We start from the raw sequence: 23139 nt of genomic DNA, 5'->3' as shown, positions 1-23139 counted from the left end.
AGTGGCTGGATCTCAGCTCACTGCAAGCTCCGCCTCCCGGGTTTATGCCATTCTCCTGCCTCAGCCTCCCGAGCAGCTGGGACTACAGGTGCCCGCCACCTCGCCCGGCTAGTTTTTTGTATTTTTTAGTAGAGACGGGGTTTCACTGTGTTAGCCAGGATGGTCTCGATCTCCTCACCTCGTGATCCGCCCGTCTCGGCCTCCCAGAGTGCTGGGATTACAGGCTTGAGCCACCACGCCCGGCCGCCTTGTATTTTTTTATATATAAAAAAGGACAAACCCTTATGTATTTTATTAATGTTGCTGCAAACCCTCAATGGGAGTGTGTATCCATTTGGTAAATAAGGAACTTAATAACTCTGGTAAAGTTTCTTACTTTTGTGCTTTATTTGGTTTCAGGGTCTCCTTGGCAGCTGTATTCTGGAGTCTGGATGTTGCTCTGTAAAGATCTTTAATAAAATCTGGTACAAAGACGCAAGGCCTGAATAGACTGTTTAGTATTCAGACTGAGGGGCACGTTGGCCTCTGGAGCATTACATATCTTCTTGGTACCATACTTGAAGTATTTGCAAGGGCCAGAACTGTAAGACCCAAGCAGAGCTAACCAGAGAGATATCTTTGTGTGATAGTGAAGACTGATAGCAAGCAAGGCAGCACCTTGATTCGTTGTCCTGTAGTTCAGGGTTATAGGGTTAGAAGAGGGCTATATTTGAGTTTTTCCTATGCATAAGGTGATCTACGTTGCATATAGAAAGTGAACATAAATGGTCATTATATTTTGTGTCATGCTGTGCTCTAAGTATTCTTTACATATGTACTCGTTAATCAACCCCTCTGAAGTGTAAAGGAAATTTGCTTGTGCCACTGAACTTAAGATTCAGAAGTAAATTTGCCTAAGCAGTATAAAGCTATCATTAGAATCCACATTCCTAAGTTGTGTTCTCTTAGGGGATCATGGAACCAGTCATTGGTACTACAGGCCATTATGTTCTAGAGAGCTGTAAAGAACATTTAAATTGTCTCTGATTTTATTTGTCAGTATTTTGAAGTATTTTCTGCCAGTGTCTGTATTTTACAAGAAATTGGGCACTATTTTCTCAGGCAAAACTAGTGACGGACAGGTTGGCTTGAAAATCATACAAGACTGATGATAAATCACAGTCTGGTTGATCACAGAGGGGAATTCCAGGGACAGCTATTATAGTCCTGGAAGGCCAAATCCGGTGGCTGCTTCCTGGTGATGCAGCCTGGCGGGTGAGATAACCCTGGCTCCATAGACCGCTTAGCAGGTGCTGTGATTATTTGGTTGTCTTCTCAATTAGACTGAGCTGCACGTGGTAAGGGCTTAATATTTGAGGTAATTATGTAGGACGCACACTCACAAGTTATCTGCCCCCTTCCCTTTTTGACTCATAAATGGGTCATCTTAACAATTTAAGTGTACACTTCTATAGTGATAGCCCTCTGTCCAAGGGTTTTGCATCTGTGGATTCAACCAACTTTGGATCAAAAATAAAGGATGGTTGTGTCTACTGAACATGTAGACTTATTTTCAAAATATTTTCTTATGTTGTCACTTTCTTGTACACTGCAGTGTAACAGCTGTCTGTAGCACGTACATTAGATATTAAAAGTAATCCAGTGAAGATTTGAAGTCTTAAGGATGTGCCTAGGTTATCTTAGGTGTAAATACTCTACCATTTTGTATAAGGAATTTGAGCATCTGGGGATTTTGGTATTTAAAGGGGGTCATGGAACCAATCATTGGTACTGCAGGAAGACTGCTGTATATTCTCATTGTGCATCAATCTCCAGAACTTCATCTTGCAGATGTGCTGCCCCTCCCTCACCTTTTTGAAAGAGACTTTGATGGTTATACAGATTCCTGTCTTTTTTTTTTTTTTTTTGAGGTGGAGTTTTTCTCGTCTACCAGGCTGGAATGCAATGGTGCTATATCAGCTTACTGCAACCTCTGCCTCCCAGGTTCAAGTGATTCTCCAGCCTCAGCCTCCCGACTAGCTGGGATTACAGGCACCCGTCACCATGTCTAGCTGATTTTTGTATTTTTAGTAGAGACGGGGTTTCCCCATGTTGGCCAGACTGGTCTCAACTCACCTCAAGTGAGGCCGAGCACCTCGGCCTTCCAGAGTGCTGGAATTATAGGCATGAGCCACTGCACAGCCAGTTGAACTTATTTGAACATCTGCAAATCATTAAGTACTGGGAACAGGTTAAGACTGTACTGCGCTGTACTTTAGATTAGGAGATCTTTTAAATTCCTCATGAGTTTTCTTGAGTCCACTTGGAAGTTCAGCCAGTAGGAGAAGGTAGTGCTGTTAATTCCCACTAGGTGTTGCTGTTAACAAAGGAAATGTGCAGTAAGAGTAATAGCTTAAGGAGAAAGAAAGAAACGTAATGAATTGTGACAGAAAAGTATGTAGATTATTAGCATATAGATTACTGAATTATTAGGAGAAAGTGCTGTTAATTACCACTAGGTGGTGCTGTGATAAAGGCAATGTGCAGTAGGAGTAACAGCTTAGAAATAAAAATTGTGACAGAAAAATATGAAGATTATTGGTGTATAGATTACTGAATTATCAAAGTGAACACCCCTATGTAACCATTTAAAAATACCAAAATGTGTCTGGCTGTGGTGACTCACACCTGTAATCCCAGCACTTTGGGAGGCCATGGCAGGTGGATCCCTTGAGCCCAGAAGTTCCAGGCCAGCCTGGACAACATGGTGAAACTTTGTCTCTATGAAGAGATTTTAAAAATTTGCCAGATATGGAGGCTGAGGTGAGAGGATGGCTTGATCCTGGGAGGTGGAGGTTGGCAGTGAGCCATAATTGTGCCACCACACTCCATCCCTGTCTAAAAAAGAAAAAAAGACCCCCAGATTTGCCCCCTCCCTTGTATCTAAGAAGGTATGGGAGGCCAGGTGCAGTTGCTCATACCTGTAATCTTTAGGAGGCTGAATGGGAGGGTTTTTTTTTTTCTTTTTGAGACAGTCTTACTCTGTCACCCAGGCTGGAGTGCAGTGGCACAATCTCGGCTAACTGCAGCCTCAGCCTCCCAAGTAGCTGTGATTATAGATGTCCGCCATCATGCCTGGCCAATTTTTGTATTTTTAGTAGAGGTGGGGTTTCACCATGTTGGCCAGGCTGGTCTCGAACTCCTGACCTCAAGTGATCCGCCTCCCAAAGTACTGGGATTACAGGCATGAGCCACTGTACCCAGCCTAGTCTTTTACATCTTTTTCAGAAAACGACATAAGACAAACGTAGAGCTCAGGTGAACACTTGGTAACTAGAGTATTTGAGACAGGGTCTGGCTCTATTGCCCAGGCTGGAGTGCAGTGGCAGTGGCACAGTTTCACTGCAAACTACCTCCTGAGCTCAAGCCATCCTCCCACTTCAACCTCCCAGGTAGCTGGGACTATAGGCACATGCCACCACCTCTGGCTAATTTATATTTTTTTTAGTAGAGATGGGGTTTCACCATGTTGCCCAGTCTGGTTTCAAACTCGACCTCGAGTGATCTGCCTGCCTTGGCCTCCCAAAGTGCTGGGAATACAGGTATGAGCCTCTGTGCTTGGCATTTACCTTGATTTTTAAAGTAATTGCCTCCCTAGACAGTATAATAAAAAGTACTAGCAAGTATTTTTATTTTATTTTTGAGTCTTGTTCTATCACCCAGGCTGGAGTGCAGCAGCGTGAGCTCAGCTCACTACAAGCTCTGCCTCCCGGGTTCACGCCATTCTCCTGCCTCAGACTCCGGAGTAGCTGGGACTACAGGCGCCCGCCACCACGCCTGGCTAATTTTTTTGTATTTTTAGTAAAGACAGAGTTTCACTGTGTTAGCCAGGGTGGTCTCGATATCCTGACCTCGTGATCTGTCTCGGCCTCCTCCAAAGTGCTGGGATTACAGGCGTGAGCCACCGCGCCTGGCCTGTATTTTTAAAACTTAGTATGTCTTGGCCGGGCATGGTGGCTCATGCCTGTAATCTAGGAGTTTGAGACCAGCCTGGCCAACATGGTGAAACCCCATCTCTACTAAAAATATAAAAATTGGCCAGGCGTGGTGGCGGGCATCTGTAATCGCAGCTACTTGTGAGGCTGAGGTTGCAGTGAGCCGAGATTGTGCCACTACACATTGTGCTTGAACTCAGGAGGCAGAGGTTGCAGTGAGCCAAGATCCTCCAGCTTGGAGGACAGAGTAAGACTCTCTCAAAAACAAAACAAAACTTGGTATATCTTCTTTTTTTTTTTTTTTTTAAGACGGAGTCTCACTCTTGCCTAGGCTGGAGTGCAGTGGTGTGATCTCAGCTTACTGCAACCTCTGCCTCCTGGGTTCAAGCAATTCTCCTGCCTCAGCCACAGGAGTGCTGTTCAGTAGAGGAGTTTAGTGGTTCCCTGAACTTAGCTGCTATTGGAGAAGGTGGGAAGACCTCTGAGGTAATTCTTAAAGGCCTTGTGGCTCTTGGTGAAGCAGTCTGACATTGTCAGTGTCCTGTAGGAACAACCATTCAGCCTTAGGTGGTGCTGAACACAGCCAGAGATCTTAGCTTGTAATCTGTAGATACAAGTAGCAAGTAGTGCAAATAGATAGAATCCTGCTGCAGTAGTGGTCATGGCCCCACCCTCAGGGCTGCAAAAGGCTTCCAGTTAAATATCCAGGTCAAGCCCATCTACAGCACCCTTGAAGGAAAGGCCAAACAAGGACTCACCTTTTCCTCTGTGCTTTTGTACCTGGCTGTTTTTGAGACGGAGTCTCGCTCTGCCGCCCAGGCTGGAGTGCAGTGGCCGGATCTCAGCTCACTGCAAGCTCCGCCTCCCGGGTTTACACCATTCTCCTGCCTCAGCCTCCCGAGTAGCTGGGACTACAGGCGCCCGCCACCGCACCTGGCTAGTTTTTTGTATTTTTTAGTAGAGACGGGGTTTTACCGTGTTAGCCAGGATGGTCTCGATCTCCTGACCTCGTGATCCGCTTGTCTCGGCCTCCCAAAGTGCTGGGATTACAGGCTTGAGCCACCGCGCCCGGCCGTGTACCTGGCTGTTTACACTGCTTGCACCCTTGTGACTGACTCCAGTAGAACTCAGTTGAAATTTGCCTTTGTGAAGTCTTCCCTGATCTGGCTTTTGCTGTTATGGCCTGATTTATGTCCCCCCAAATTGTGATGTTGAAGCCCTAACCTCCAGCATGACTATTTGGAGATAGGGCCTTTAAGGAGGTATTGTGGCACTGGCTTGGCTCTTGTCATGGACTCTATTGCCTTTCCTGGCTGGACCTCTCTGCAGCTCCATCTTTCCTACTTCCACAGTTGGGGCTTGATGAATGAGGAGAGATTTGCTTACTTATAGCTCTCCTGAATGTTCTTCAAGCCAAGGCTATCACTACTTCCCTCTGTTCCTTTCCAGTTGAAAATAGGGTTTGGAAGAAGAGGGCAAGAAGAGGCATTGAACATGCAGATGGGGGTACATACTGCCCTCAGGGACTCCTGCCACCACCCATCACACTGCCAGCTCTCCCATCCTCCACCCCATCAGTGATCCCAAAGTAATTGGATGTTCTCTGCAGGAGAGTAGGAGGCTCAGACCAAAGGAGCCAAGGCTGAGGGCCAGGGGTCACAGGAAAGCTCGAGAATCATTTTCTTTCTATCAGGGCTTCAGATATAAAATCTGATTACCAGTGAAATAAAGATGACACTAGTCTATGTGTTTTTATTTTTATTTTATTTTTCCTGAGACAGAGTCTCACGCTATTGCCCAGGCTGGAGTGCAGTGGCGTGATCTCAGCTCACTGCAACCTCTGCCTCCCAGGCAAGTGATTCTTGTGCCTCAGCCTCAAGAGGCTGTATGAGGCACACGCCACCATACCCAGTTAGTTTTTGTAATTTTTTGTAGAGATGGGGTTTCACCATGTTAGCCAGGCTGGTCTTGAACTCCTGGCCTCAAGTGATCCGCCCGCCTCAGCCTCCCAGAGTGCTGGGATTACAGGCATGAGCCACCATGCCCATCCTGTTTTTATTTTAACTTGTGAAAATTACATGTGTTCCAAATAATATTTTAAAACAAGTTAGTCTATTCATAAACATGGTAAAAATTCAAGAGTACAGAAAAGAAACCCCTCTCCCACTGCTGAGCTCACCCTCTGCAGAGGCGCTCTCCACTGTTTCTTGTATATATTTTTTTGAGACGGAGTCTCCCTCTGTCACCCAGGCAGGAGTGTAGTGGTGTGATCTCAGCTCACCGTAGGCTCCGCCTCCCGGCTTCACACCATTCTGCCTCAGCCTCCTGAGTAGCTGGGATTGCAGGTGCCCGCCACCAGGCCTGGCTAATTTTTTGTATTTTTAGTAGAGATGGGGTTTCACCATATTAGCCAGGATGGTCTCAATCTCCTGACCTTGTGATCTGCCCATCGGCCTTCCAAAGTGCTGTAAAGTGCTGGAATTAACAGGCGTGAGCCACCGCGCCCGGCCTTTCTTGTATATTCTTAAAGAGATACACTCCATGTATACACAACTGAGTGTGTGTGTATTTTTATCTTTTCCCAGATGCTATTACCTTAAGTATGACAATACTGGCAGCTTAATGCACAATTTGTTCAGAAGCCATTTTAGAAAGAGGCCTGCCCCCTCAGGGTAACCTCATCACAACAGGATTTTAGAGAAGACTGCCACATTGGAGGCAAGAACCCTCTGAGCTGGATGCTGTCCACAGCACGTTAGGTATTGTATCTGCAAGCAAAAGGAGAAACTGGCTAACAAGCAGCACAGAACTTTATTGGAAGGCTCTCAGGTAACTCAGAATCTATGAGAAGCCTGGAAAACTCAGCTCTGAAATGAGATCTAGGGAGGCTGACATCAGGGAACACAGCCAAGGTTATGACTGAAAAGCAGTCTGGTCTAGGATGTCATCACCAGACTCTCCCAGTGAATTATTTTTCACCTGTCCCTTTTTCTTTGTGTCACTGCGAGGTTTAAAGTTGTGGGTGAGAGCATCTGATTGGCCAAGCCTGGTGTCTGACCCAGCTGTTGAAAAAGATAGCTTTGGCTTCTACAGTGGAAATGAGGCCCAGCCCAGTGCCTTACTCCATGCACTTCTCCCCCAACTAGGTAAGGTGTTGATGCTTTGTGGCGTTGTGAAATTGTCCTTGAAACCCACTGGTAGAAATATGGCTATTGGCAACATGGAGACAAGGGCTGACGCCTTTCATTGACTTCTCATCAAAGGTTACTGTTGGCTAGGCGCAGTGGCTCACGTCTGTAATCCCAGCACTTCAGGAGGCCGAGGTGGGCGGATCACGAGGTCAGGAAATCGAGACCATCCTGGCTGACAGGGTGAAACCCTTTCTTTACTAAAAATACAAAAAATTAGCCGGGTGTGGTGGTGGGCGCCTGTAGTCCCAGCTACTCCAGAGGCTGAAGCAGGAGAATGGCGTGAAGCCAGGAGGTGGAGCTTGCAGTGAGCTGAGATGGCTGTCTCAAAAAAAAAAAAAAAAGGTTACTGTCAGGCTCTGAGGAGTTAGGCTCTAGTCTTGAGGTTTCCTGGCAGCTGGTGACAGACTGGGAGCTGGGAGCTGCTTAACTGATGAGCTTGCCCATCAGTCAAAGAGAACACCTGCTAGTAATGTGAGCTCTTGGGGATAGACCCAAAGGGTGAGCCAGAGTCAGGGATGGAACCACCAATGTTAGCATAGAGAACCAGGAGAAGCACAATGTATGTGAGAGGACAGTGGATAAAGGGTTTTTTGGGGGGTCCACTCCCAGACAGAATCTGGGCTGGCAAGGCTGCTGAAGCCCACAGCGTAATGTGATAATCTGGAGCCTGCTACCTGCATCTGTGACTTCACCCCCAAGGGGAGGTCCAAGAAATTTCAGCCACAGACCCCACCCAGCTCACCACGTCCAGTCTGCCATGCTCCACACTGTTACCTGGGAAATGAAGCAAAGGCTATGAGTATCTCAGTGCTGCTGTGGTGGTGAGGCAAGTGGGAACACCTTCCTCTGCAGTGCTTTTACTAAGGAGACTTGAGATGTGGGGAGAAGCTGAGCATTGCAATCAGAGACCTGGGATCAAATTCTGGCACCAGCACTGATTCATTGAGTGGGTGACCTTGGACCTTTCTGATCCTCAGTTATCTCATAGGGCTGTTGTGGGAGTTAAAGGAGATGTAACTATTAATACGTGTTTCTGTGTTTCTTCTCTAGTGTTTATCATCTAGTATATTACCTCTGTTTGGAGACGTTATAACAGCTAAGAGCCCAGCTACGGCGGAGTGTGGTGGCTCACACCAGCACTTTGGGAGGCCTAGGCTGGTGGATCAGTAGAGGCCAGAAGTTCAAAAACAGCGTGGCCAACATGGTGAAACCCCATCTCTACTAAAAATACAAAATTTAGCTGGGCACGGTGACTCACGCCTGTAATCCAAGCACGTTGGGAGGCCGAGGCAGGTGGATCACGAGGTCAGGAGTTCAAGACCAGCCTGGCCAAGATGGTGAAACCCCATCTCTACTAAAATACAAAAATTAGCCGGGTGTGGTGGTAGGCGCCTGTAATCCCAGCTACTCGGAAGGTTGAGGCAGGAGAATCTCTTGAACGCGGGAGGCAGAGCTTGTGGTGAGCCGATACTGTGCCACTGTACTCCAGCCTGGGCGACAGAGTGAGACTCCGTTTAAAAAAAAACAAAAAAAAAGGAAAGCGGAATCTACACCTTCTCGGCCAGTGGTAGCAACTGCAGAACTGCAGGAGACAATCTTTCTAGACAAGGCAGTTGAGGAGGGAGCGCTTGAGGGGGACTGGCCTGGCGTGCACTCCGCACCTCGGGGACGTTATTGAGTGTGGAACAGCTGCTTTTGGAAGACTATTGCCCAGAAGAAAAGATGTTTAGTTTTCACAAGCCAAAGATGTACCGAAGTATAGAGGGCTGCTGTATTTGCAGAGCTAAGTCCTCCGGTTCTCAATTCACTGACAGTAAGCGCTATGAAAAGGACTTCCAGAGCTGTTTTGGATTGCATGAGACTCGTTCAGGAGACATCTGGAATGCCTGTGTCCTGCTTTTGAAAAGATGGAAGAAGTTGCCAGCAGGATCAAAAAAAAAACTGGAATCATGTGGTAGATGTAAGGGCTAGACCCAATCTAAAGACTACATTGAAACCAAAGAAAGTGAAAACTCTATCTGGGAACAGGATAAAAAGCAACCAGATCAGTAAACTGCAGAAGGAATTTAAACGTCATAATTCTGATGCTCACAGTACCACCTCAAGTGCCTCCCCAGCTGAATCTCCTTGTTACAGTAACCAGTCAGATGACGGCTCAGATACAGAGATGGCTTCTGGTTCTAATAGAACACCAGTTTTTTCCTTTTTAGATCTCACATACTGGAAAAGACAGAAGATATGTTGTGGGATCATCTATAAAGGCCATTTTGGGGAAGTCCTCATTGACACACATCTCTTCAAGCCTTGCTGCAGCAATAAGAAAGCAGCTGCCGAGAAGCCAGAGGAGCAGGGGCCAGAGCCCCTGCCCATCTCCACTCAGGAGTGGTGACTGAGGTTTTTATGTAGAAGGGGAACAAAAAAAAAAAAAACATCTAAATTTTGAAAAGACCACAAAGCAACAAACTGACCCTCTGTTTTGTTTTTGTTTGTTTTTTTTTTTTTTGAGATGGAGTCTTGCTCTTGTTGCCTAGGCTGGAGTGCAGTGGCGTGATCTTAGCTCACTGCAACTTCCGCCTCCCGGGTTCAAGTGATTCTCCTGCCTCAGTCTCCCAAGTAACTGGGTTTATAGGTGCCCACCACCAGACCCAGCTAATTTTTTAGTTTTTGTAGAGATGGGGTTTCACCACGTTGGCCAGGCTGGTCTCAAATGACCCTCCTATTTTTAACTTGGATATCTGCTATTCTGCCAAAAGATAATTTCTAGAGTAGTTTTGAATGGGTTGATTTCCCCCAGTCCCACAAACTCTGAAGCCAGTGTCTAGCTTACTAAAAAAAGAGTTGTACGTAATATTTAAGATGCTGAGTATTTCATAGGAAAGCTGAATGCTGCTGTAAAGTGCTCTTTAAGTTTTTTTTTTCTTTTAATCCCCTTCTAATGAATGAAACTAGGGGAATTTCAGGGGACAGAGATGGGATTTGTTGTATGATAAACTGTATGTAGTTTTTAGTCTTTCTGTATTGAGAAGCAGTGGTTGGGGCATTTTTTAAGATGGCTGGCTACTCTTGTTTTCCCTCACGATAATAAATTTGTCATAACTCAGTAACATGGACTTGCCCCTAGAGGTAGTTGTTGATAATTCTGAAATATTAAGGTCTTGCCAAGTTTCTGATGATTCAAACCTGTACTACTGATTATTAAGCAGGACAGATTGAGCTTTCTGTTGCAAATACCTTGGAGGAGAAAGTAATTTCTAAATATACAGAGGTAACTTGACGATATATGTTGCATCCTGTGCCTCCTTTCATATTAATATTTGATAAAGATTTTAATTTATGTAAAACTTCTAAAGCAGAATCAAAAGCTCCTCTTTGGGAAATGGCAGGTCTTTAGGACAGGCGAGACCCCGTATGAATAGTACCAAAGCATTACTGCATGGTAGAGAGCACACTCTATTAAAAATGTTAAGCTATCTGAAAAATAAAATGTGCAAGTCTTCAGGATGGCACAAAACAAAGGTTAATGCTTCTTGGGGCACATTTCTTAGAGGGCTTGCTGAGTGTGTACATATAATTGACTTTTGTTTGTGTTACATGACTTTGATGACCATTGAAAATCTGCACAATTCAGTTTCAGCTCTGGATTACTTCCGTTGACCTTTGTGAAGGTTTTTATCTGTGTAGAATGGGTGTTTGACTTGTTTTAGCCTATTAAGTTTTTATTTTCTTTCACTCTGTATTAAAAGTAAAATTTACTAAAAGAAAAAACAAAAAAATTTAGCCGGGAGTGGTGTGGTGGCATATGCCTGTAATCCCAGCTACTCGGGAGGCTGAGGCATGAGAATTGCTTGAACCCAGGAGGCAGAGGTTGCAGTGAGTCGAGATCGTGCCACTGTACTCCAGCCTGGGTGACAGAGCGATACTTTGTCAAAAAAAAAAAAGACATCAACACTCATTGTGGAAAACTTGGACAACAAAGGAAAACATGGCTAAGAGAAAAATAAAAAAGAGCCCAGCTCTTCAAGCTGGACAGTTTGGATTCAGCATCAGGTATACAACTTAGCAGTATGGGCCCCAGCACATCAGTTACCTCCCTGTGCCTCCCTTTGGTCATCTGCATGTAGAGTGCTTAACACAATGCCTGACCTATCACAGCAAGTGCCCAATTAGTGCTAGCTGTTACTATTACCACTACTTAAGCATATCCTCTTGGATTTTAATAGCTAAATTCATGATATTGGATTCTCCCCATCCCAACTATATGTACCCTGACCACAGGTGCCATGCTTTCTGCTTCTACTGAAAGGTGGGCATAGCTGGGCAGATAATCATCCCCATTTTACAATGGTGAATTTGGCCTTTTACTGTGTGCCTTGTTCCATTTTCCTCTTGATTATTTCTAATTTTTTTTGTTTGTTTGAGGTGAAGTCTCATTCTGTCACCTAGGCTGGAGTGCAGTGGCATGATCTCGGCTCACTGCAACCTTCGCCTTCTGGGTTCAAGTGATTCTCATGCCTCAGCCTCCCGAGTAGCTGGGATTACAGGTATGCACTAGCACACCTGGCTAATTTTTGTATTTTTAGTAGAGACGGGGTTTCACCATGTTGGCCAGGCTGGTTTCGAACTCCCAACCTCTGGTGATCTGCCCACCTCGGGCTCCCAAAGTGCTGGGATTACAGGCATCCATCTAGTGATTATTTCTGATATCTGATGTTGCTGTGTATAAATGCAGCTGTTGTATTTCAAAGTAGGGCCTGCCAACATGAGACAGGAAAACATTGAAGTATCGTAGAGAGTTAATAGTTTCAACCTCAGAGATTGTTTTTCTTACTGTTCTCCTCAGGGACATTAGAGTTTGATAATGTTTTATCTACCAAACCATTCTCTCTTTTTTTTTTTTGTCCTTATAATACCCAGATTGGTATGACTCTCTGTTATTAACCAAAGCTACATTTATAGCGTAAGCATGACCATGGTGAGAAGATAATTGTTATATGCCCTGAGCTTTCTGTAAACATTTAATCTCCTGACATCCCTTATAGTGGACACATTTCATTACTAACTTCATTTTACAAGTTTAACCCATGCAGTACATATTAGGGGGAGTTGGTGATTTTTCTTAGGCTTTAAGAAATATTGGCAGGGTATGGTGGCTCACATCTGTTATCCCAGCACTTTGGGGGGCCAAAACGGGAGAATCCTTTGAGCTCAGGGGTTCAAGATCAACCTGGGCAACATAGCCAGATTCCATCTCTAAAAAAATTTAGGCCGGGCATGGTTGCTCACGCCTGTAATCCCTGTACTTTGGGAGGCTGAGCCAGGCAGATCACGAGGTCAGGAGATTGAGACCATCCTGGCTAACAAGGTGAAACCCTGTCTCTACTAAAAATACAAAAAAAATTAGCCGGGCATGGTGGCGGGCGCCTGTAGTCCCAGCTAGTTGGGGGACTGAGGCAGGAGAATGGCGTGAACCCGGGAGGCAGAGGTTACGGTGAGCCGAGATCGCGCCACTGCACTCCAGCCTTGGCGACAGAGCGAGACTCCATCACATACACTCACACACAAATTTAAAGACTAGTCAGACTTGGTGGCACATGCCTGTAGTCTCAGCTACTGGGAGGCTGAGGTGGGAGGATCACTTGAGCCTGGGAGGTGAGAAACATTGGCTGGTCTCCTGGCCCCTTCCCAGAGCCACAGCCCCAGGCGCTTGCTTTCTGAGGTGCTGCTTGTCCCAGGGGACTCAACTGCTGATGGTGTGCCCCAGGTGCAGGATATTGCCACCGGAAAGTACACCTGTAAGGGGATGCTGGGGTCTTGGGAAGGAAGGTGACTGTTAACCTGTGGAGATCAGCTTACTGTATGAGCATTGGCCAAAATGACCCTGCTGCCCAGCCTCGGCCCAGATCAAGATCTAGAGGCCAGGAAGGAAGTGGGCCTACCTCCCCACTGTGCCATGCAACTGGTCAGATATAAGAGGTGGAGATACGGGCTCCACCCCTCCGGGACCACCAGCAACCAGGGTGTTTGCAGCCTGGTTTTCCACAAGTCTGCCCCACCCCTAAGGCCACACAGCTGAAGCTTTGGCTCTGCTTTCTTGCTTTCATTCCAGGGATGGTCAGGCTGCCATTGGGCCACCTGCTGCCCCTGGCCCCAGACTCTCTGGGTAGGTGGCCATGTGATCCAGCTGGCAGGACCACCCCACCCATTTCAGTGTCCTAATTCTTACTTTGTTATGCCATTGTGGCAATCTGGTGGTAAATATAACCTTTTGACAGAGTTTTTGAACTGTCTGGAACCCAAGATCCTAAACATTTTTTAACCGTATTTGGGTTATCTTTTATTTTGGTTTTTATCCCCAATGGAGAAAAATCAATATGGAAAAAAGTTATTTTAAAATACACGATGAGTGGCAGCAGTGGTGGTAGGGGAAAAAAAGGTTAAAAATTTTTTTTAAATAAAAAATAAAATACAGGATGAAGAGAATTAAAAGATTTGTTTAATGTACTTCAAGGATAATATTTGTGTCTGCAAAATTTGAGAATAAATTGGTCTCGAATTAAAAAAAAAAAAATTTAGAATGTCAAGATCCTAACTTCCAATTTGAGAACAAGTAACATGAGTCTGTGGATTGGAATGACTTACGTGATCCCAAACCCTCATTTTCACAAAGAAGTAGATGGAGGCCCAGTAGCTTTGAAATTCAAATGAAGCCATGCCTCTGCTGCCTAGTCCAGTGCTTGTGCTAACCACTCAGCCTGCCCAGGTACAACTGGGTCTCTGTCCACCGAGCAGGGAGTCCACTGTGATGTATGCATCCTGCCCTCACTGGCAGGCCATTGACTACAACTGCAGCCAGCCGATTCTCAACAGCCCTTAGTGTGGTGAGCAGGAGAGCTCGGCGCTTTGAGCCCTCAATTGCCTGGAGAGAAGGTAGAGCTGGCCTTTAATTAAGGACTTTTTTGCTTTTTAGAGGGAGCTTCCAGGGAAGCATAGCACAGCAATAGGGCCACTTTCCTGCCAGAGGGGGTGGGTGCCAAAGGAGGTGGATCTTTTGCTCACTGGTTTACCCTCAACATACCAGGAAGAATAGTCATCCTGATTCACTGTTTGGTTCAGGTTTTTATCACACAGTATTGTGTGATAAGTAACCACTGTTTGGTGGTTACTCTGACTCGGCGTGGTGGCTTATGCCTGTAATTCCAGCACTTTGGGTGGGAGGCCAAGGCGGGTGGATCACCTGAGGTCAGGAGTTCGAGACTAGCCTGACCAACATGGTGAAACCCCATCTCTACTAAAAATACAAAAATTAGCTAGGCTTGGTGGTGCGCACCTGTAATCCCAGCTACTAGGGAGGCCAAGGCGGAAGAATCGCTTGAACCCAGGAGGTGGAGGTTGTGGTGAGCTGAGATTGCGCCACTGCACTGCAGCCTGGGCAACAGAGTGAGACTCCTTCTCAAAACAAACAAACAAAAAATGAAAATCTAATATATCCATATGGTAATGAATGTTTCCTTTTATTTTGTTTTTATTTTTATTTTTTATTTTTGAGATCGAGTCTCACTCTTTGCCCAGGCTGGAGTACAGTGACACAACCTAGGCTCACTGCAACCTCCACCTCCTAGGTTCAAGCAATTCTTCTGCCTCAGTCTCCCCAGTAGCTGGGACTACAGGCATGCACCACCATGCCCAGCTAATTTCTGTATTTTTCGTAGAGATGAGGTTTTGCCTTGTTAGCCAGGCTAGTCTTGAACTCCTAATCTCAGGTGATGCACCCCCCTCGGCCTCCCAAAGTGCTGGGTTTATATTGTTGTTTTATTTTATTTTTTAAATCTTGTTCTTTGGAAGAGCATTAAGAATAGTCATAAAATGACTAGTCTCCATGCTGGGGGAGGCAGCATGGAAAGAGCTGGCTTCAGAGATAGCTGGGCCCAGGTCTGAATCCTGGCTCTGCCGTCACTCTCCAGCCCAATGACTTTAGTCACTTCACCTCACAAGGCTGAGTCTCTGTTTCCTTATTTGTGAGGGGGCAGGTGAGCGGCAATAGTGCCTGCCTTACACTATTACACGATTTGGTGTAGTCAGTGGGAAGCCTTGTTCCAGGCACTGGAGGACACAGGTGAAACTGACACCTTTCCTGCCTCAAGGGCCATCCTATGGGTGTGTCAGGGGAGACTACACAGGTCACATAAAAGACCTGCCATGTGCCTGGTGATGGAGGAGGGCAACTCTGGGGTTGAGGTTATAAGGTGGGCCTGGGCAGACAAAGCAGGAGAAGGTATGTGCACGAAACCGCACTGGAGGTATAGTCAGCTTGGGGGAAATGGGGCGCCCTGCCTGGCATGTGGGAAGGGTTCAGTCAGCTATGATGCCCATATGTTTGGGAGGAGTGTGCCCTGGATCTGCCCCTATTTTTTCCCTGGGTGGGCCAGTGATATGGTGCCTTCTTTGCTTTGTCCTGAGCATTCCCCTTGGGGTGGGCACAGGCAGACTCAGTGTCCCCACTCCCCTCCCTCTGCTGCCATTATCAGCTGTGTCCAGATGGTCACAGGCTCCCTAATCTGGGATAATCAGTGGGTCAGAGCTCAGCTGGGACCCGGGCCTTTATGCCTGCTGTGATGGGCCGGCCCCAGCTGGAGAGACCCTGTAGACAGGGCCCTGGGGCTTTGGAAGATGGGGTGGGATGTGGGGCTGGCTCTGTGCTGGAGGGAGATGCAAGAAGCAGATGATCGCTCTTCTTCCAAAGGCAATCTGAGTACAAATGAGGGGGAGCCCGCAGCTGGGGCCTGGCCAGCTCCTCCAGGCCTCACAGCGATACGCACAGAGCCTCACAGAATCTGTCTATTGTATCTTTTGTTCCCTTTCTCTCCCTCTCTGAGCTCACCCCTCCCTACCCAGCAGTTTGTTGCTGCCCCTAGAGCCCCAGGCTTATGACATCAGGGGCTTGTGCCCCCATTGACGTTGGACACCTAACAGGTTCAGGTGCAGAGCCAGGGTGACTGACTTCTCAGGCGCCCATGGCTATGGTGCCCCCACCCTGGGCCTGCAGTTTGCTGTGAGCCTCCACTCCGTGGTTGTTCAGGGATCCATAACTGTTTTTGTTTTGTTTCAGCCTCTTCCATGAATGGGGCGGGGGCCCTGCTTGTCTCCGGCTCCTAGCAGTGAGTGCTGATAATCTCAAATTTAAGGATGGTAACTTCGTCTCGGAGGAGCGTGGGAAAGGATGTGTTTAGGAACAGACACAGGCCTACAGAGCTGTTTGTAACCATCTCTTTCTAAGTGGTGGGAAACAGACATTTTATTATTCTTTAACTGTTTATATATATAGTGTGTTTTTTATGCATGAAATATAGTTTTTTAAAATGCTCACACTACTATTTTGAAAGTAAATGAGGTAATGTATGTGTCAAAACCTAATACCTAAAGCGATCATAGTAAGAGGTGGGGCCTTTGGGAAGGCATTAAATTGCTTAGGGAATGAGGGTGGAACCCTCATGAATAGGATTAGAGCCTTATAGAAGAGGTCGGAAGGAGCTGCCTGGCCTCCCTCTCACATGTGGAGACTCAGCAAGAAAATATTATTTAGGAAGCAGAGAGCCCTCACCAAACACCAGATCTGCTGGCCACTTGATCTTGTACTTCCCAGCCTTGAGAAGTATGAGAGATAAATTTCTGTTGTCTATAAATCACCCAGTCTAAGGTGTTTTGTGATAGTAGCCCAAACAGATATAAAAGTGCTTCATCAAGAGTAAACACAGGGAGCAAATATTGGACATTCCATCTCAGTCAGGGCAGACTGCAGCTGGAACACAGACCCAACAAGGTTTTATTTCTACAAGAAAAGAGACCGTTAAGTGAAGGGCTGTTTGTGTGGAGGTGCCACGAGGGAGCAGAGTGTGCGTCTGAGCTCCGCGTGCCTCTCCGCCTCCTGGCTCAGGCTGTCCAAATCTGAGTCACCTGCCCAAGCTCTGGATGATGGTGACACAGCCGTGGGAGCTGGTGCAGCGCTGCAGGGATGGCTGGGCCTCCACCTGCCCACTGCTGGGGTCAAAGGTGAAGACTTTATTGGTGCTTTCTCCGTGATCATCCCGCCCACCAAGGATGTGGACCTTCCCGTCACACACAGTGACTCCACAGCTTTCCTGAGTGGACAAACAGAAAGACAATTAACTATCAGGTTCAGCCTGGGGCTCCTTCTGTCCCTGCCTGGCCAGGCCAGATAATAGGACCTTGACCCACAGACTGTGAACAGGCAATCTGGATTGTAGAGAGGCAGGAAACTGGATGGATCTGAGTTCCAGCTCTAGCTTGATCCTTATTCAGTGAATGGCCTTAGGCAAGTCGCTTAACCTCTCTGGACCTCAGTTTCCTCATCTGCAAAGGGAGAAGAACTAGAGTGCCTTCTTCACAGGGTTCCCTTAACAGTTAATGGAAGTTAAGCATGTAAAGCATTTTATATAGAGCCTGGAATATGGTAAGCACGCCAATAACAATAATCTCGACTGCCGCCATCTTAGAATCGCAGACTCAGGGAAACCTGAATTCTCACCACTTAAGGTCACCAAAGGTCAGAACTGGCAGAGACCACCAGTCCAACCATACCTGTGTAATCTCTGGAGTTTCAGGGGATGGAGACGAAGGTAGGGGAGGCAAGGAACTGCAGGGGCCAGAGCTTCCAAGACTTGGGCCTCCCTGCTGTGATATCACTAGAGCAGAACTTAGCAACTCCCTTCCCCACCTCTTACCCCATAATTGGTTACTAGCAGTGGCCTTCAGGGCAGGAGAGACCACAGGGTCATTTGGACCAAATCCCCACTCAAAGCTATAGCACTTGGGACTGCAGGGTTCTAGACTCTGCCTTAACAGGGCCTAGTTGGCCTGGGCCAGGTGCTGAACCTCTCTAAGGCCAGTCTTCTCATCTGTGAAATGCATGGTTCACTATCACTGTGAGGACAAAGCTAGAGAGCGATGTATAATAAAACCACCTAGCGTGGAGTCACACAAGATTCACAAGCTCCAAGATCCAGAGCCTTAGAAGTGGGTTCCGCTCTCCTACCTTGAAGCCTCCACTTACCACAGGACTGGGGAGGACAGCTGCCTCCCCCCACACATCTGTGCCTGGATCATAGGTGAAGATTTTGCTCATGAGACCCCCCATGACATAGATGGTGTCCTCAAAGGAGATGGCCTCGAGACACCGCTGTGAGAAGGGTGCTGGTGACCGCAGGCTCCACCGGTCCTCCTTGGGGTCAAAGCACTGCACCTGAGGGGCAAGAGGAGCAGCGGTGATGAAGACTCACTGCCCCATCCCAAATGCCCCACTGCCCACATGCTGCCACCTGTCTCCCTGGGGGCACTCATTCAAAACGATGACACCTGGCCCGAGCAAGCATCTGGGAGGGAGGGGGAGATCCACTGTCCCTGTCCTCAAGGGCTCTTCATCTAGTTATATGTTCTGTCCTCTGCTTCTGGACTTCCTTTGTCAAAAGCCTCCCCATCTTTCAAGGTCCTGCTCAAATGCCACCCCATCCTTAAAGGCTTCCCTGGTGTTCCCCCTCCCCACCCCCCAAAACACACACACAGGAACAGTCTCTCCTTTGATGGAGAACACAGTCGCCTCATGTAAGATTAATCATAGAGCACATCATACCGAGCGAGAAGAGGTACCGTCTGCTTCAGGGTTATAGAGGGTTCTCATAGCAGACCCCCCATAGGGATGTGTTCCTGGCTGCATACACTGTCAACTCACTTTTTTCCTGGTGCTCTCAGGTCATACAATTCCAGCTGAGGTGTCTTGCAGCCCTATTTCTACAGCTGTCTACATGCCCATGGGTGTTTCTGATGCCCTTAACAGTTTCTGTACTTAGCTGCCTGCTCACCTCACTCTCTGTTTCCTCAACTGTTTCCTTGGAGACCCCCACCTTCCACCACAGCAGCCTATAACAAATCAGTGCTGCATGGATGGTGTTAAATGGGGCCTCCTACCATGAGTGCCCATCACTCAGCTCCAGGAGGGTTTGCTGAAAGAATGTGGTCAGGGAATAAGGAAATTTCCCAAATTTGGGAAAGAGTCAAGTCCCAGGACCACAGGCTTATGAGGCCATCAGGGGAGGGAAGGAACTGCTATGATAAATATTTTTATTTGCAAAAAGCCTAAATGTCCAACAATAAAAGATGAGTAGACTCTAATTCATCCACCAAGTGGAATAGTACAGGCATTGAAATGATGGCTGTAAAGTTGCTAATCACGTGGAAAGTGCTTATACCTAAATTAGAATAAAATGCAGAATGCAAAATTCTAACAGTGAGAAAACAGAACTATAAGAAAAACAAAGATCAATTCAGTGGAAGCCTGTAAGGCAATGCACCAAAATATAAATAGCAGCTCTGCCTGGATGGTGGGATTATGGGTTTTTTTTTCTATTTTTCTGTTTTCTATATTTTCAGTAACGTATTATTTTTGGAATGTAACAAAAGCATTTTAACTATCTTGCCCTCAATTTTTAAAATGTATGAAACTTATGTGGTGCCAGCCCATACATTTGAGTCCCAGTGTGCTGCTGACCCACTGTGACTTTGGGGTCATTTTTATGCTCATTTCCTTCCCGGAAACATGGAGGTGACTGGTCTGGGCTGTTGATGGGATTAAGTGAAGAACTAGACAAGGACACGGAAACGCCCAGCTCTGCGCCTGGCACACAGTGGTCGCCGCAGCCTTCAACGCCCTCTTGCGCCCGAGGCCCACGCCCACCTTGTCCGTGTTGACACCGCCCTGCCTGGCGCCCCCGATCACGAAGAGCTGGCCCGCGCAGGATGCCACCGCCGCTGAGCTCACGGCCTCCGGGAGGGGCGCGGCGGCCGCCCAGGTGTTGGAGAAGGGGTCATAGCGCTCCACGCTGTGCAAGCGCCTCAGGCCGTCGAAACCACCCACCGCGAACAGCTGCAAGTGAGGACATGGGCCAGGGAGCCGGGTGCCAGGGCCTTAGGCCCCTCGGCCTCACCGCTTCAGTTTTACAGTCTTTGAGCTGCAAATTTTCCCTGTCCCCAACCCAGCTTCAAGACCAAACTGACCCCAGAGCCCAGTGCTGCCACCATCTGGGGGGCCTCCACCCAGTTGCTGTACCTCCCTGAGCTGGTTTCCTCTCATTTAGGGGGGATAATGTGACCTGTCTTTAGGATGGGTACTGAATGCGGGTTACAGCTGTAAAATACCTGGCACCAAGCTGATGCTTAATAATAATAGCTAGGCCGGGCGCAGTGGCTCATGCCTGTAATCCCAGCACTTTGGAAGGCCGAGGCGGGCAGATCACGAGGTCAGGAGATAGAGACCATCCTGGCTAACACGGTGAAACCCCGTCTCTACCAAAAATACAAGAAAAATTAGCCGGCCTGGTGGCGGGTGCCTGTAGTCCTAGCTACTCTGAAGGCTGAGGCAGAAGAGTGGCGTGAACCTGGGAGGCAGAGCTTGCAGTGAGCCAAGATCGCACCACTGCACTCCAGCCTGGGTGACAGAGTGAGACTCTGTCTCAAAAAAAATTAAAAAAAAAAAAAAATAATAATAGCTATATAGCTAGTTTTGAGACTTTACCACCCCACTTAATTGATTCTAAGAAGCATTTTTGTTTCTGAATTCGGGATGTAGCTTACGAAGAGAGTTGAGAGATTCTTTTTTTTTGATACGGAGTCTCGTCTCCCAGGCTGGAGTGCAGTAGCATGATCTCGGCTCACTGCAAGCTCTGCCTTCTGAGTTCACACCATTCACCTGCCTCAGCCTCCTGAGTAGCTGGGACTACAGGCACCTGCCACCACACCCGGCTAATTTTTTGTAGTTTTAGTACAGATGGGGTTTCACCATGTTAGCCAGGATGGTCTCGATCTCCTGACCCGTGATCCGCCCACCTCAGCCTCCCAAAGTGCTGGGATTACAGGTGTGAGCCACCGTGCCCGGCCGACAGATTCTTTTAGTCTTGAGTGGCACAATCAAGATTCAAACCTAGATTGTATGGCCCCAGAGCCCGCACCCTTGACCATCAGGCTGTTACTATTACAGTAATTGCTATTATTATTAACATCAGCCATTATTATGTTACCTTGGACAAGTCTCTTTTTTGGGGGGCCTCAGACCCCTTCTTACAAAGAGGGTTTTAGATAACCTCCCTCCAGGACATCCACAGATCTGTACCTTGGGTCCCAGGGCAGCCGCTGCAGCTTGTGCCTACCTGCCCCTGCACAACTGCCATCTTGTGCCTCCACCTGCCCTTGTGCAGAGAGGCTACCTTGATCCAGGTGTGCAGATGGGAGCTAAACATCCACACATCATGACTGTTGATGTGGCCTCCTAGGGAGAGAGAAGCAGCTGTTGCCCACAGGCTCTCTTGCTATCCCAAGTACCCGCAAAGAGCTAGAAACTAGGGCCCCCAGATCCAAAGGAAAGGTTAAGGGAAGGCAGCAAGAGGACTTCTTGAGCTGGTGTAAGACTCTGGGCCTGTGACCCAGACAGTGTGCTTTGAATAAGTGGTGAGAATGTCTTGAGTTATGACCTTTGAGGGGAGAAGCCTGACAGATTCAGGAAGAAGTGGCTGGTTTTCACTGGGCGCCTTATGGTGGTGCTCGTGGTGTGCCAGGCTCTGTGCTCAGGGAAGCAAAGAGGGGGCCGCTGTACGAAAGGTAAGAGTACAAAGGGTACCCAAGGCAAGCATCTGGAATATACTAGGGACCCAGGAAAAGCAGAGTCAGCTGCACTAGGAGCCAGGAGGGGTAGAGGGTGACCCAATAACCCTCCCTCCCACCTTCACCCGCACAATTTCATTTCTGATCTCATCCCTCCATGAGGTGTTGGGAATATTACACCCAGTTTACATATAAGAAACTCAGATGAGGCTTAGAGACCAACAATGACCTGCTGAAGACTACATGGCCTTTTGTCAGAGCCAGAACCAGAGCTTCTGGCTCCAGGCCCAGCACTGGTGCTGCTGGAGGACATGGTATGCCCTATGGGGCCAGGCACTGGGGACGCAGGATGTGGGCTGTCCCTTCCCATGTCTGGCCACCCTGGGGATCTCGGCCGGGGATTCACCTCTCAATGGGAGTCTCTTTGGGGACAACCCTAACTGCACCCTTCAGCCTGAGCCTGTGACCAGAGCCACATCTGTTTGGTAGCCCCCATCTTTGTTTATTCCTAGTGGCACCCAACAGAGGCCCCACATGTTGCTCAGAACCATCAATGGCCTTGGATAAATTGTCCAGTGGTAATCTGTGGCCTGGATGATCTGTGAGGCCTCCCTAGCTTATTCTCCTGCTCCTTACCCTTTGCAGGCACCCATAGTTCTTTACAACGTTAAGGTCAATCCACCTAGCCCCAGACTCAAAGCCTCCGTGATCTGACTCCTGCCTCACCTGTGTTACTCAACCTGCACTTCAGAGCCCTGAGTCCCCAGGGTTCCTTTCTGCATGTCCCTGCCCTTGTGCCTTTGCCTATACTGTTCCCTCCAACTTTCAAGGTCCAACTGAAAAATCATCTCTTCTATGAACCCTGGCTAGATTCCCTGAGTGGCATTCCAGATCATCTGGGGACTCTGAGAATTCCGATCACATTCTGCCTGGCGGTAAAAGTGAAGTCTCTCTCTCCTCTCCAGGACACTCCAGGGGAGCAAAGACTGTGTTTTATGCTTCTCTGAGTCTTCAAGGGCCTGAGCCTCAGGGAGGACACAGTTTGTTGCTATCAAACAGATGTGTGTTCCTCCTAGCTTTGCCATTTTTGAGACAATGGGGGAAATTCTGAGCCTCTCTGATCCTTTCTTATCTGTAAAACAGCATTGTAGGGGGATTTAATGATAACGAATGTAAGCTTCTTAGCATATGTTCGGCACACAGTAGGCTAGATGAAGTGATTATTAATACTAATACGAATTGAATTCCCTAGGAAACCTGCTCAGAACAAAAAGTAATCATATGAATTGAAGTTAACATTGCTGAATAAC

At 47.6% G+C, this 23139-nt stretch overlaps 2 protein-coding genes and 1 pseudogene across 9 annotated transcripts in view; 2 read left to right on the top strand and 1 right to left on the bottom strand.

The window, feature by feature from the left end:
• The window catches only part of RPS3 (ribosomal protein S3), a 23206-nt gene extending 6361 nt beyond the window's left edge, over positions 1-16845 (top strand). For 3 of the 7 annotated variants that reach the window (XM_012002031.1, XM_012002033.1, XM_012002034.1), the window contains one exon: positions 400-474. Coding sequence is in view for 2 of the 7 variants with exons in the window: in XM_012002028.1 (XP_011857418.1) it covers positions 400-489 (90 nt within the window). In the remaining 5 variants the exon portion in view is untranslated. Of the gene's footprint in view, positions 1-368; positions 783-16271 lie in introns of those variants that run through there. The other 4 variants (XM_012002028.1, XM_012002027.1, XM_012002032.1 and 1 more) reach the window with 3 other exon arrangements.
• Positions 8865-10264, top strand: LOC105555215 (annotated as a pseudogene). The gene has a single exon (XR_001008436.1). The product of XR_001008436.1 is annotated as a protein FAM60A pseudogene (transcript).
• Positions 16846-16930: 85 nt separating the features above from the next.
• KLHL35 (kelch-like family member 35) overlaps positions 16931-23139 on the bottom strand; it is a gene marked incomplete at its 5' end in the record, with an annotated part of 13587 nt that continues 7378 nt past the window's right edge. Inside the window, 4 exons of the mRNA XM_012002047.1 lie at positions 16931-17301; positions 18234-18422; positions 19911-20099; positions 21379-21497. Coding sequence (XP_011857437.1) covers positions 17113-17301; positions 18234-18422; positions 19911-20099; positions 21379-21497 — 686 coding nt within the window. The remainder of the gene's footprint in view (positions 17302-18233; positions 18423-19910; positions 20100-21378; positions 21498-23139) is intronic.

Source organism: Mandrillus leucophaeus, unplaced genomic scaffold (assembly GCF_000951045.1).
Source record: "Mandrillus leucophaeus isolate KB7577 unplaced genomic scaffold, Mleu.le_1.0 Scaffold674, whole genome shotgun sequence".
NCBI lineage: Eukaryota > Metazoa > Chordata > Mammalia > Primates > Cercopithecidae > Mandrillus > Mandrillus leucophaeus.
Note: the sequence above shows the minus strand (reverse complement) of the source record. Positions and strands in the feature narration are given on the sequence as shown.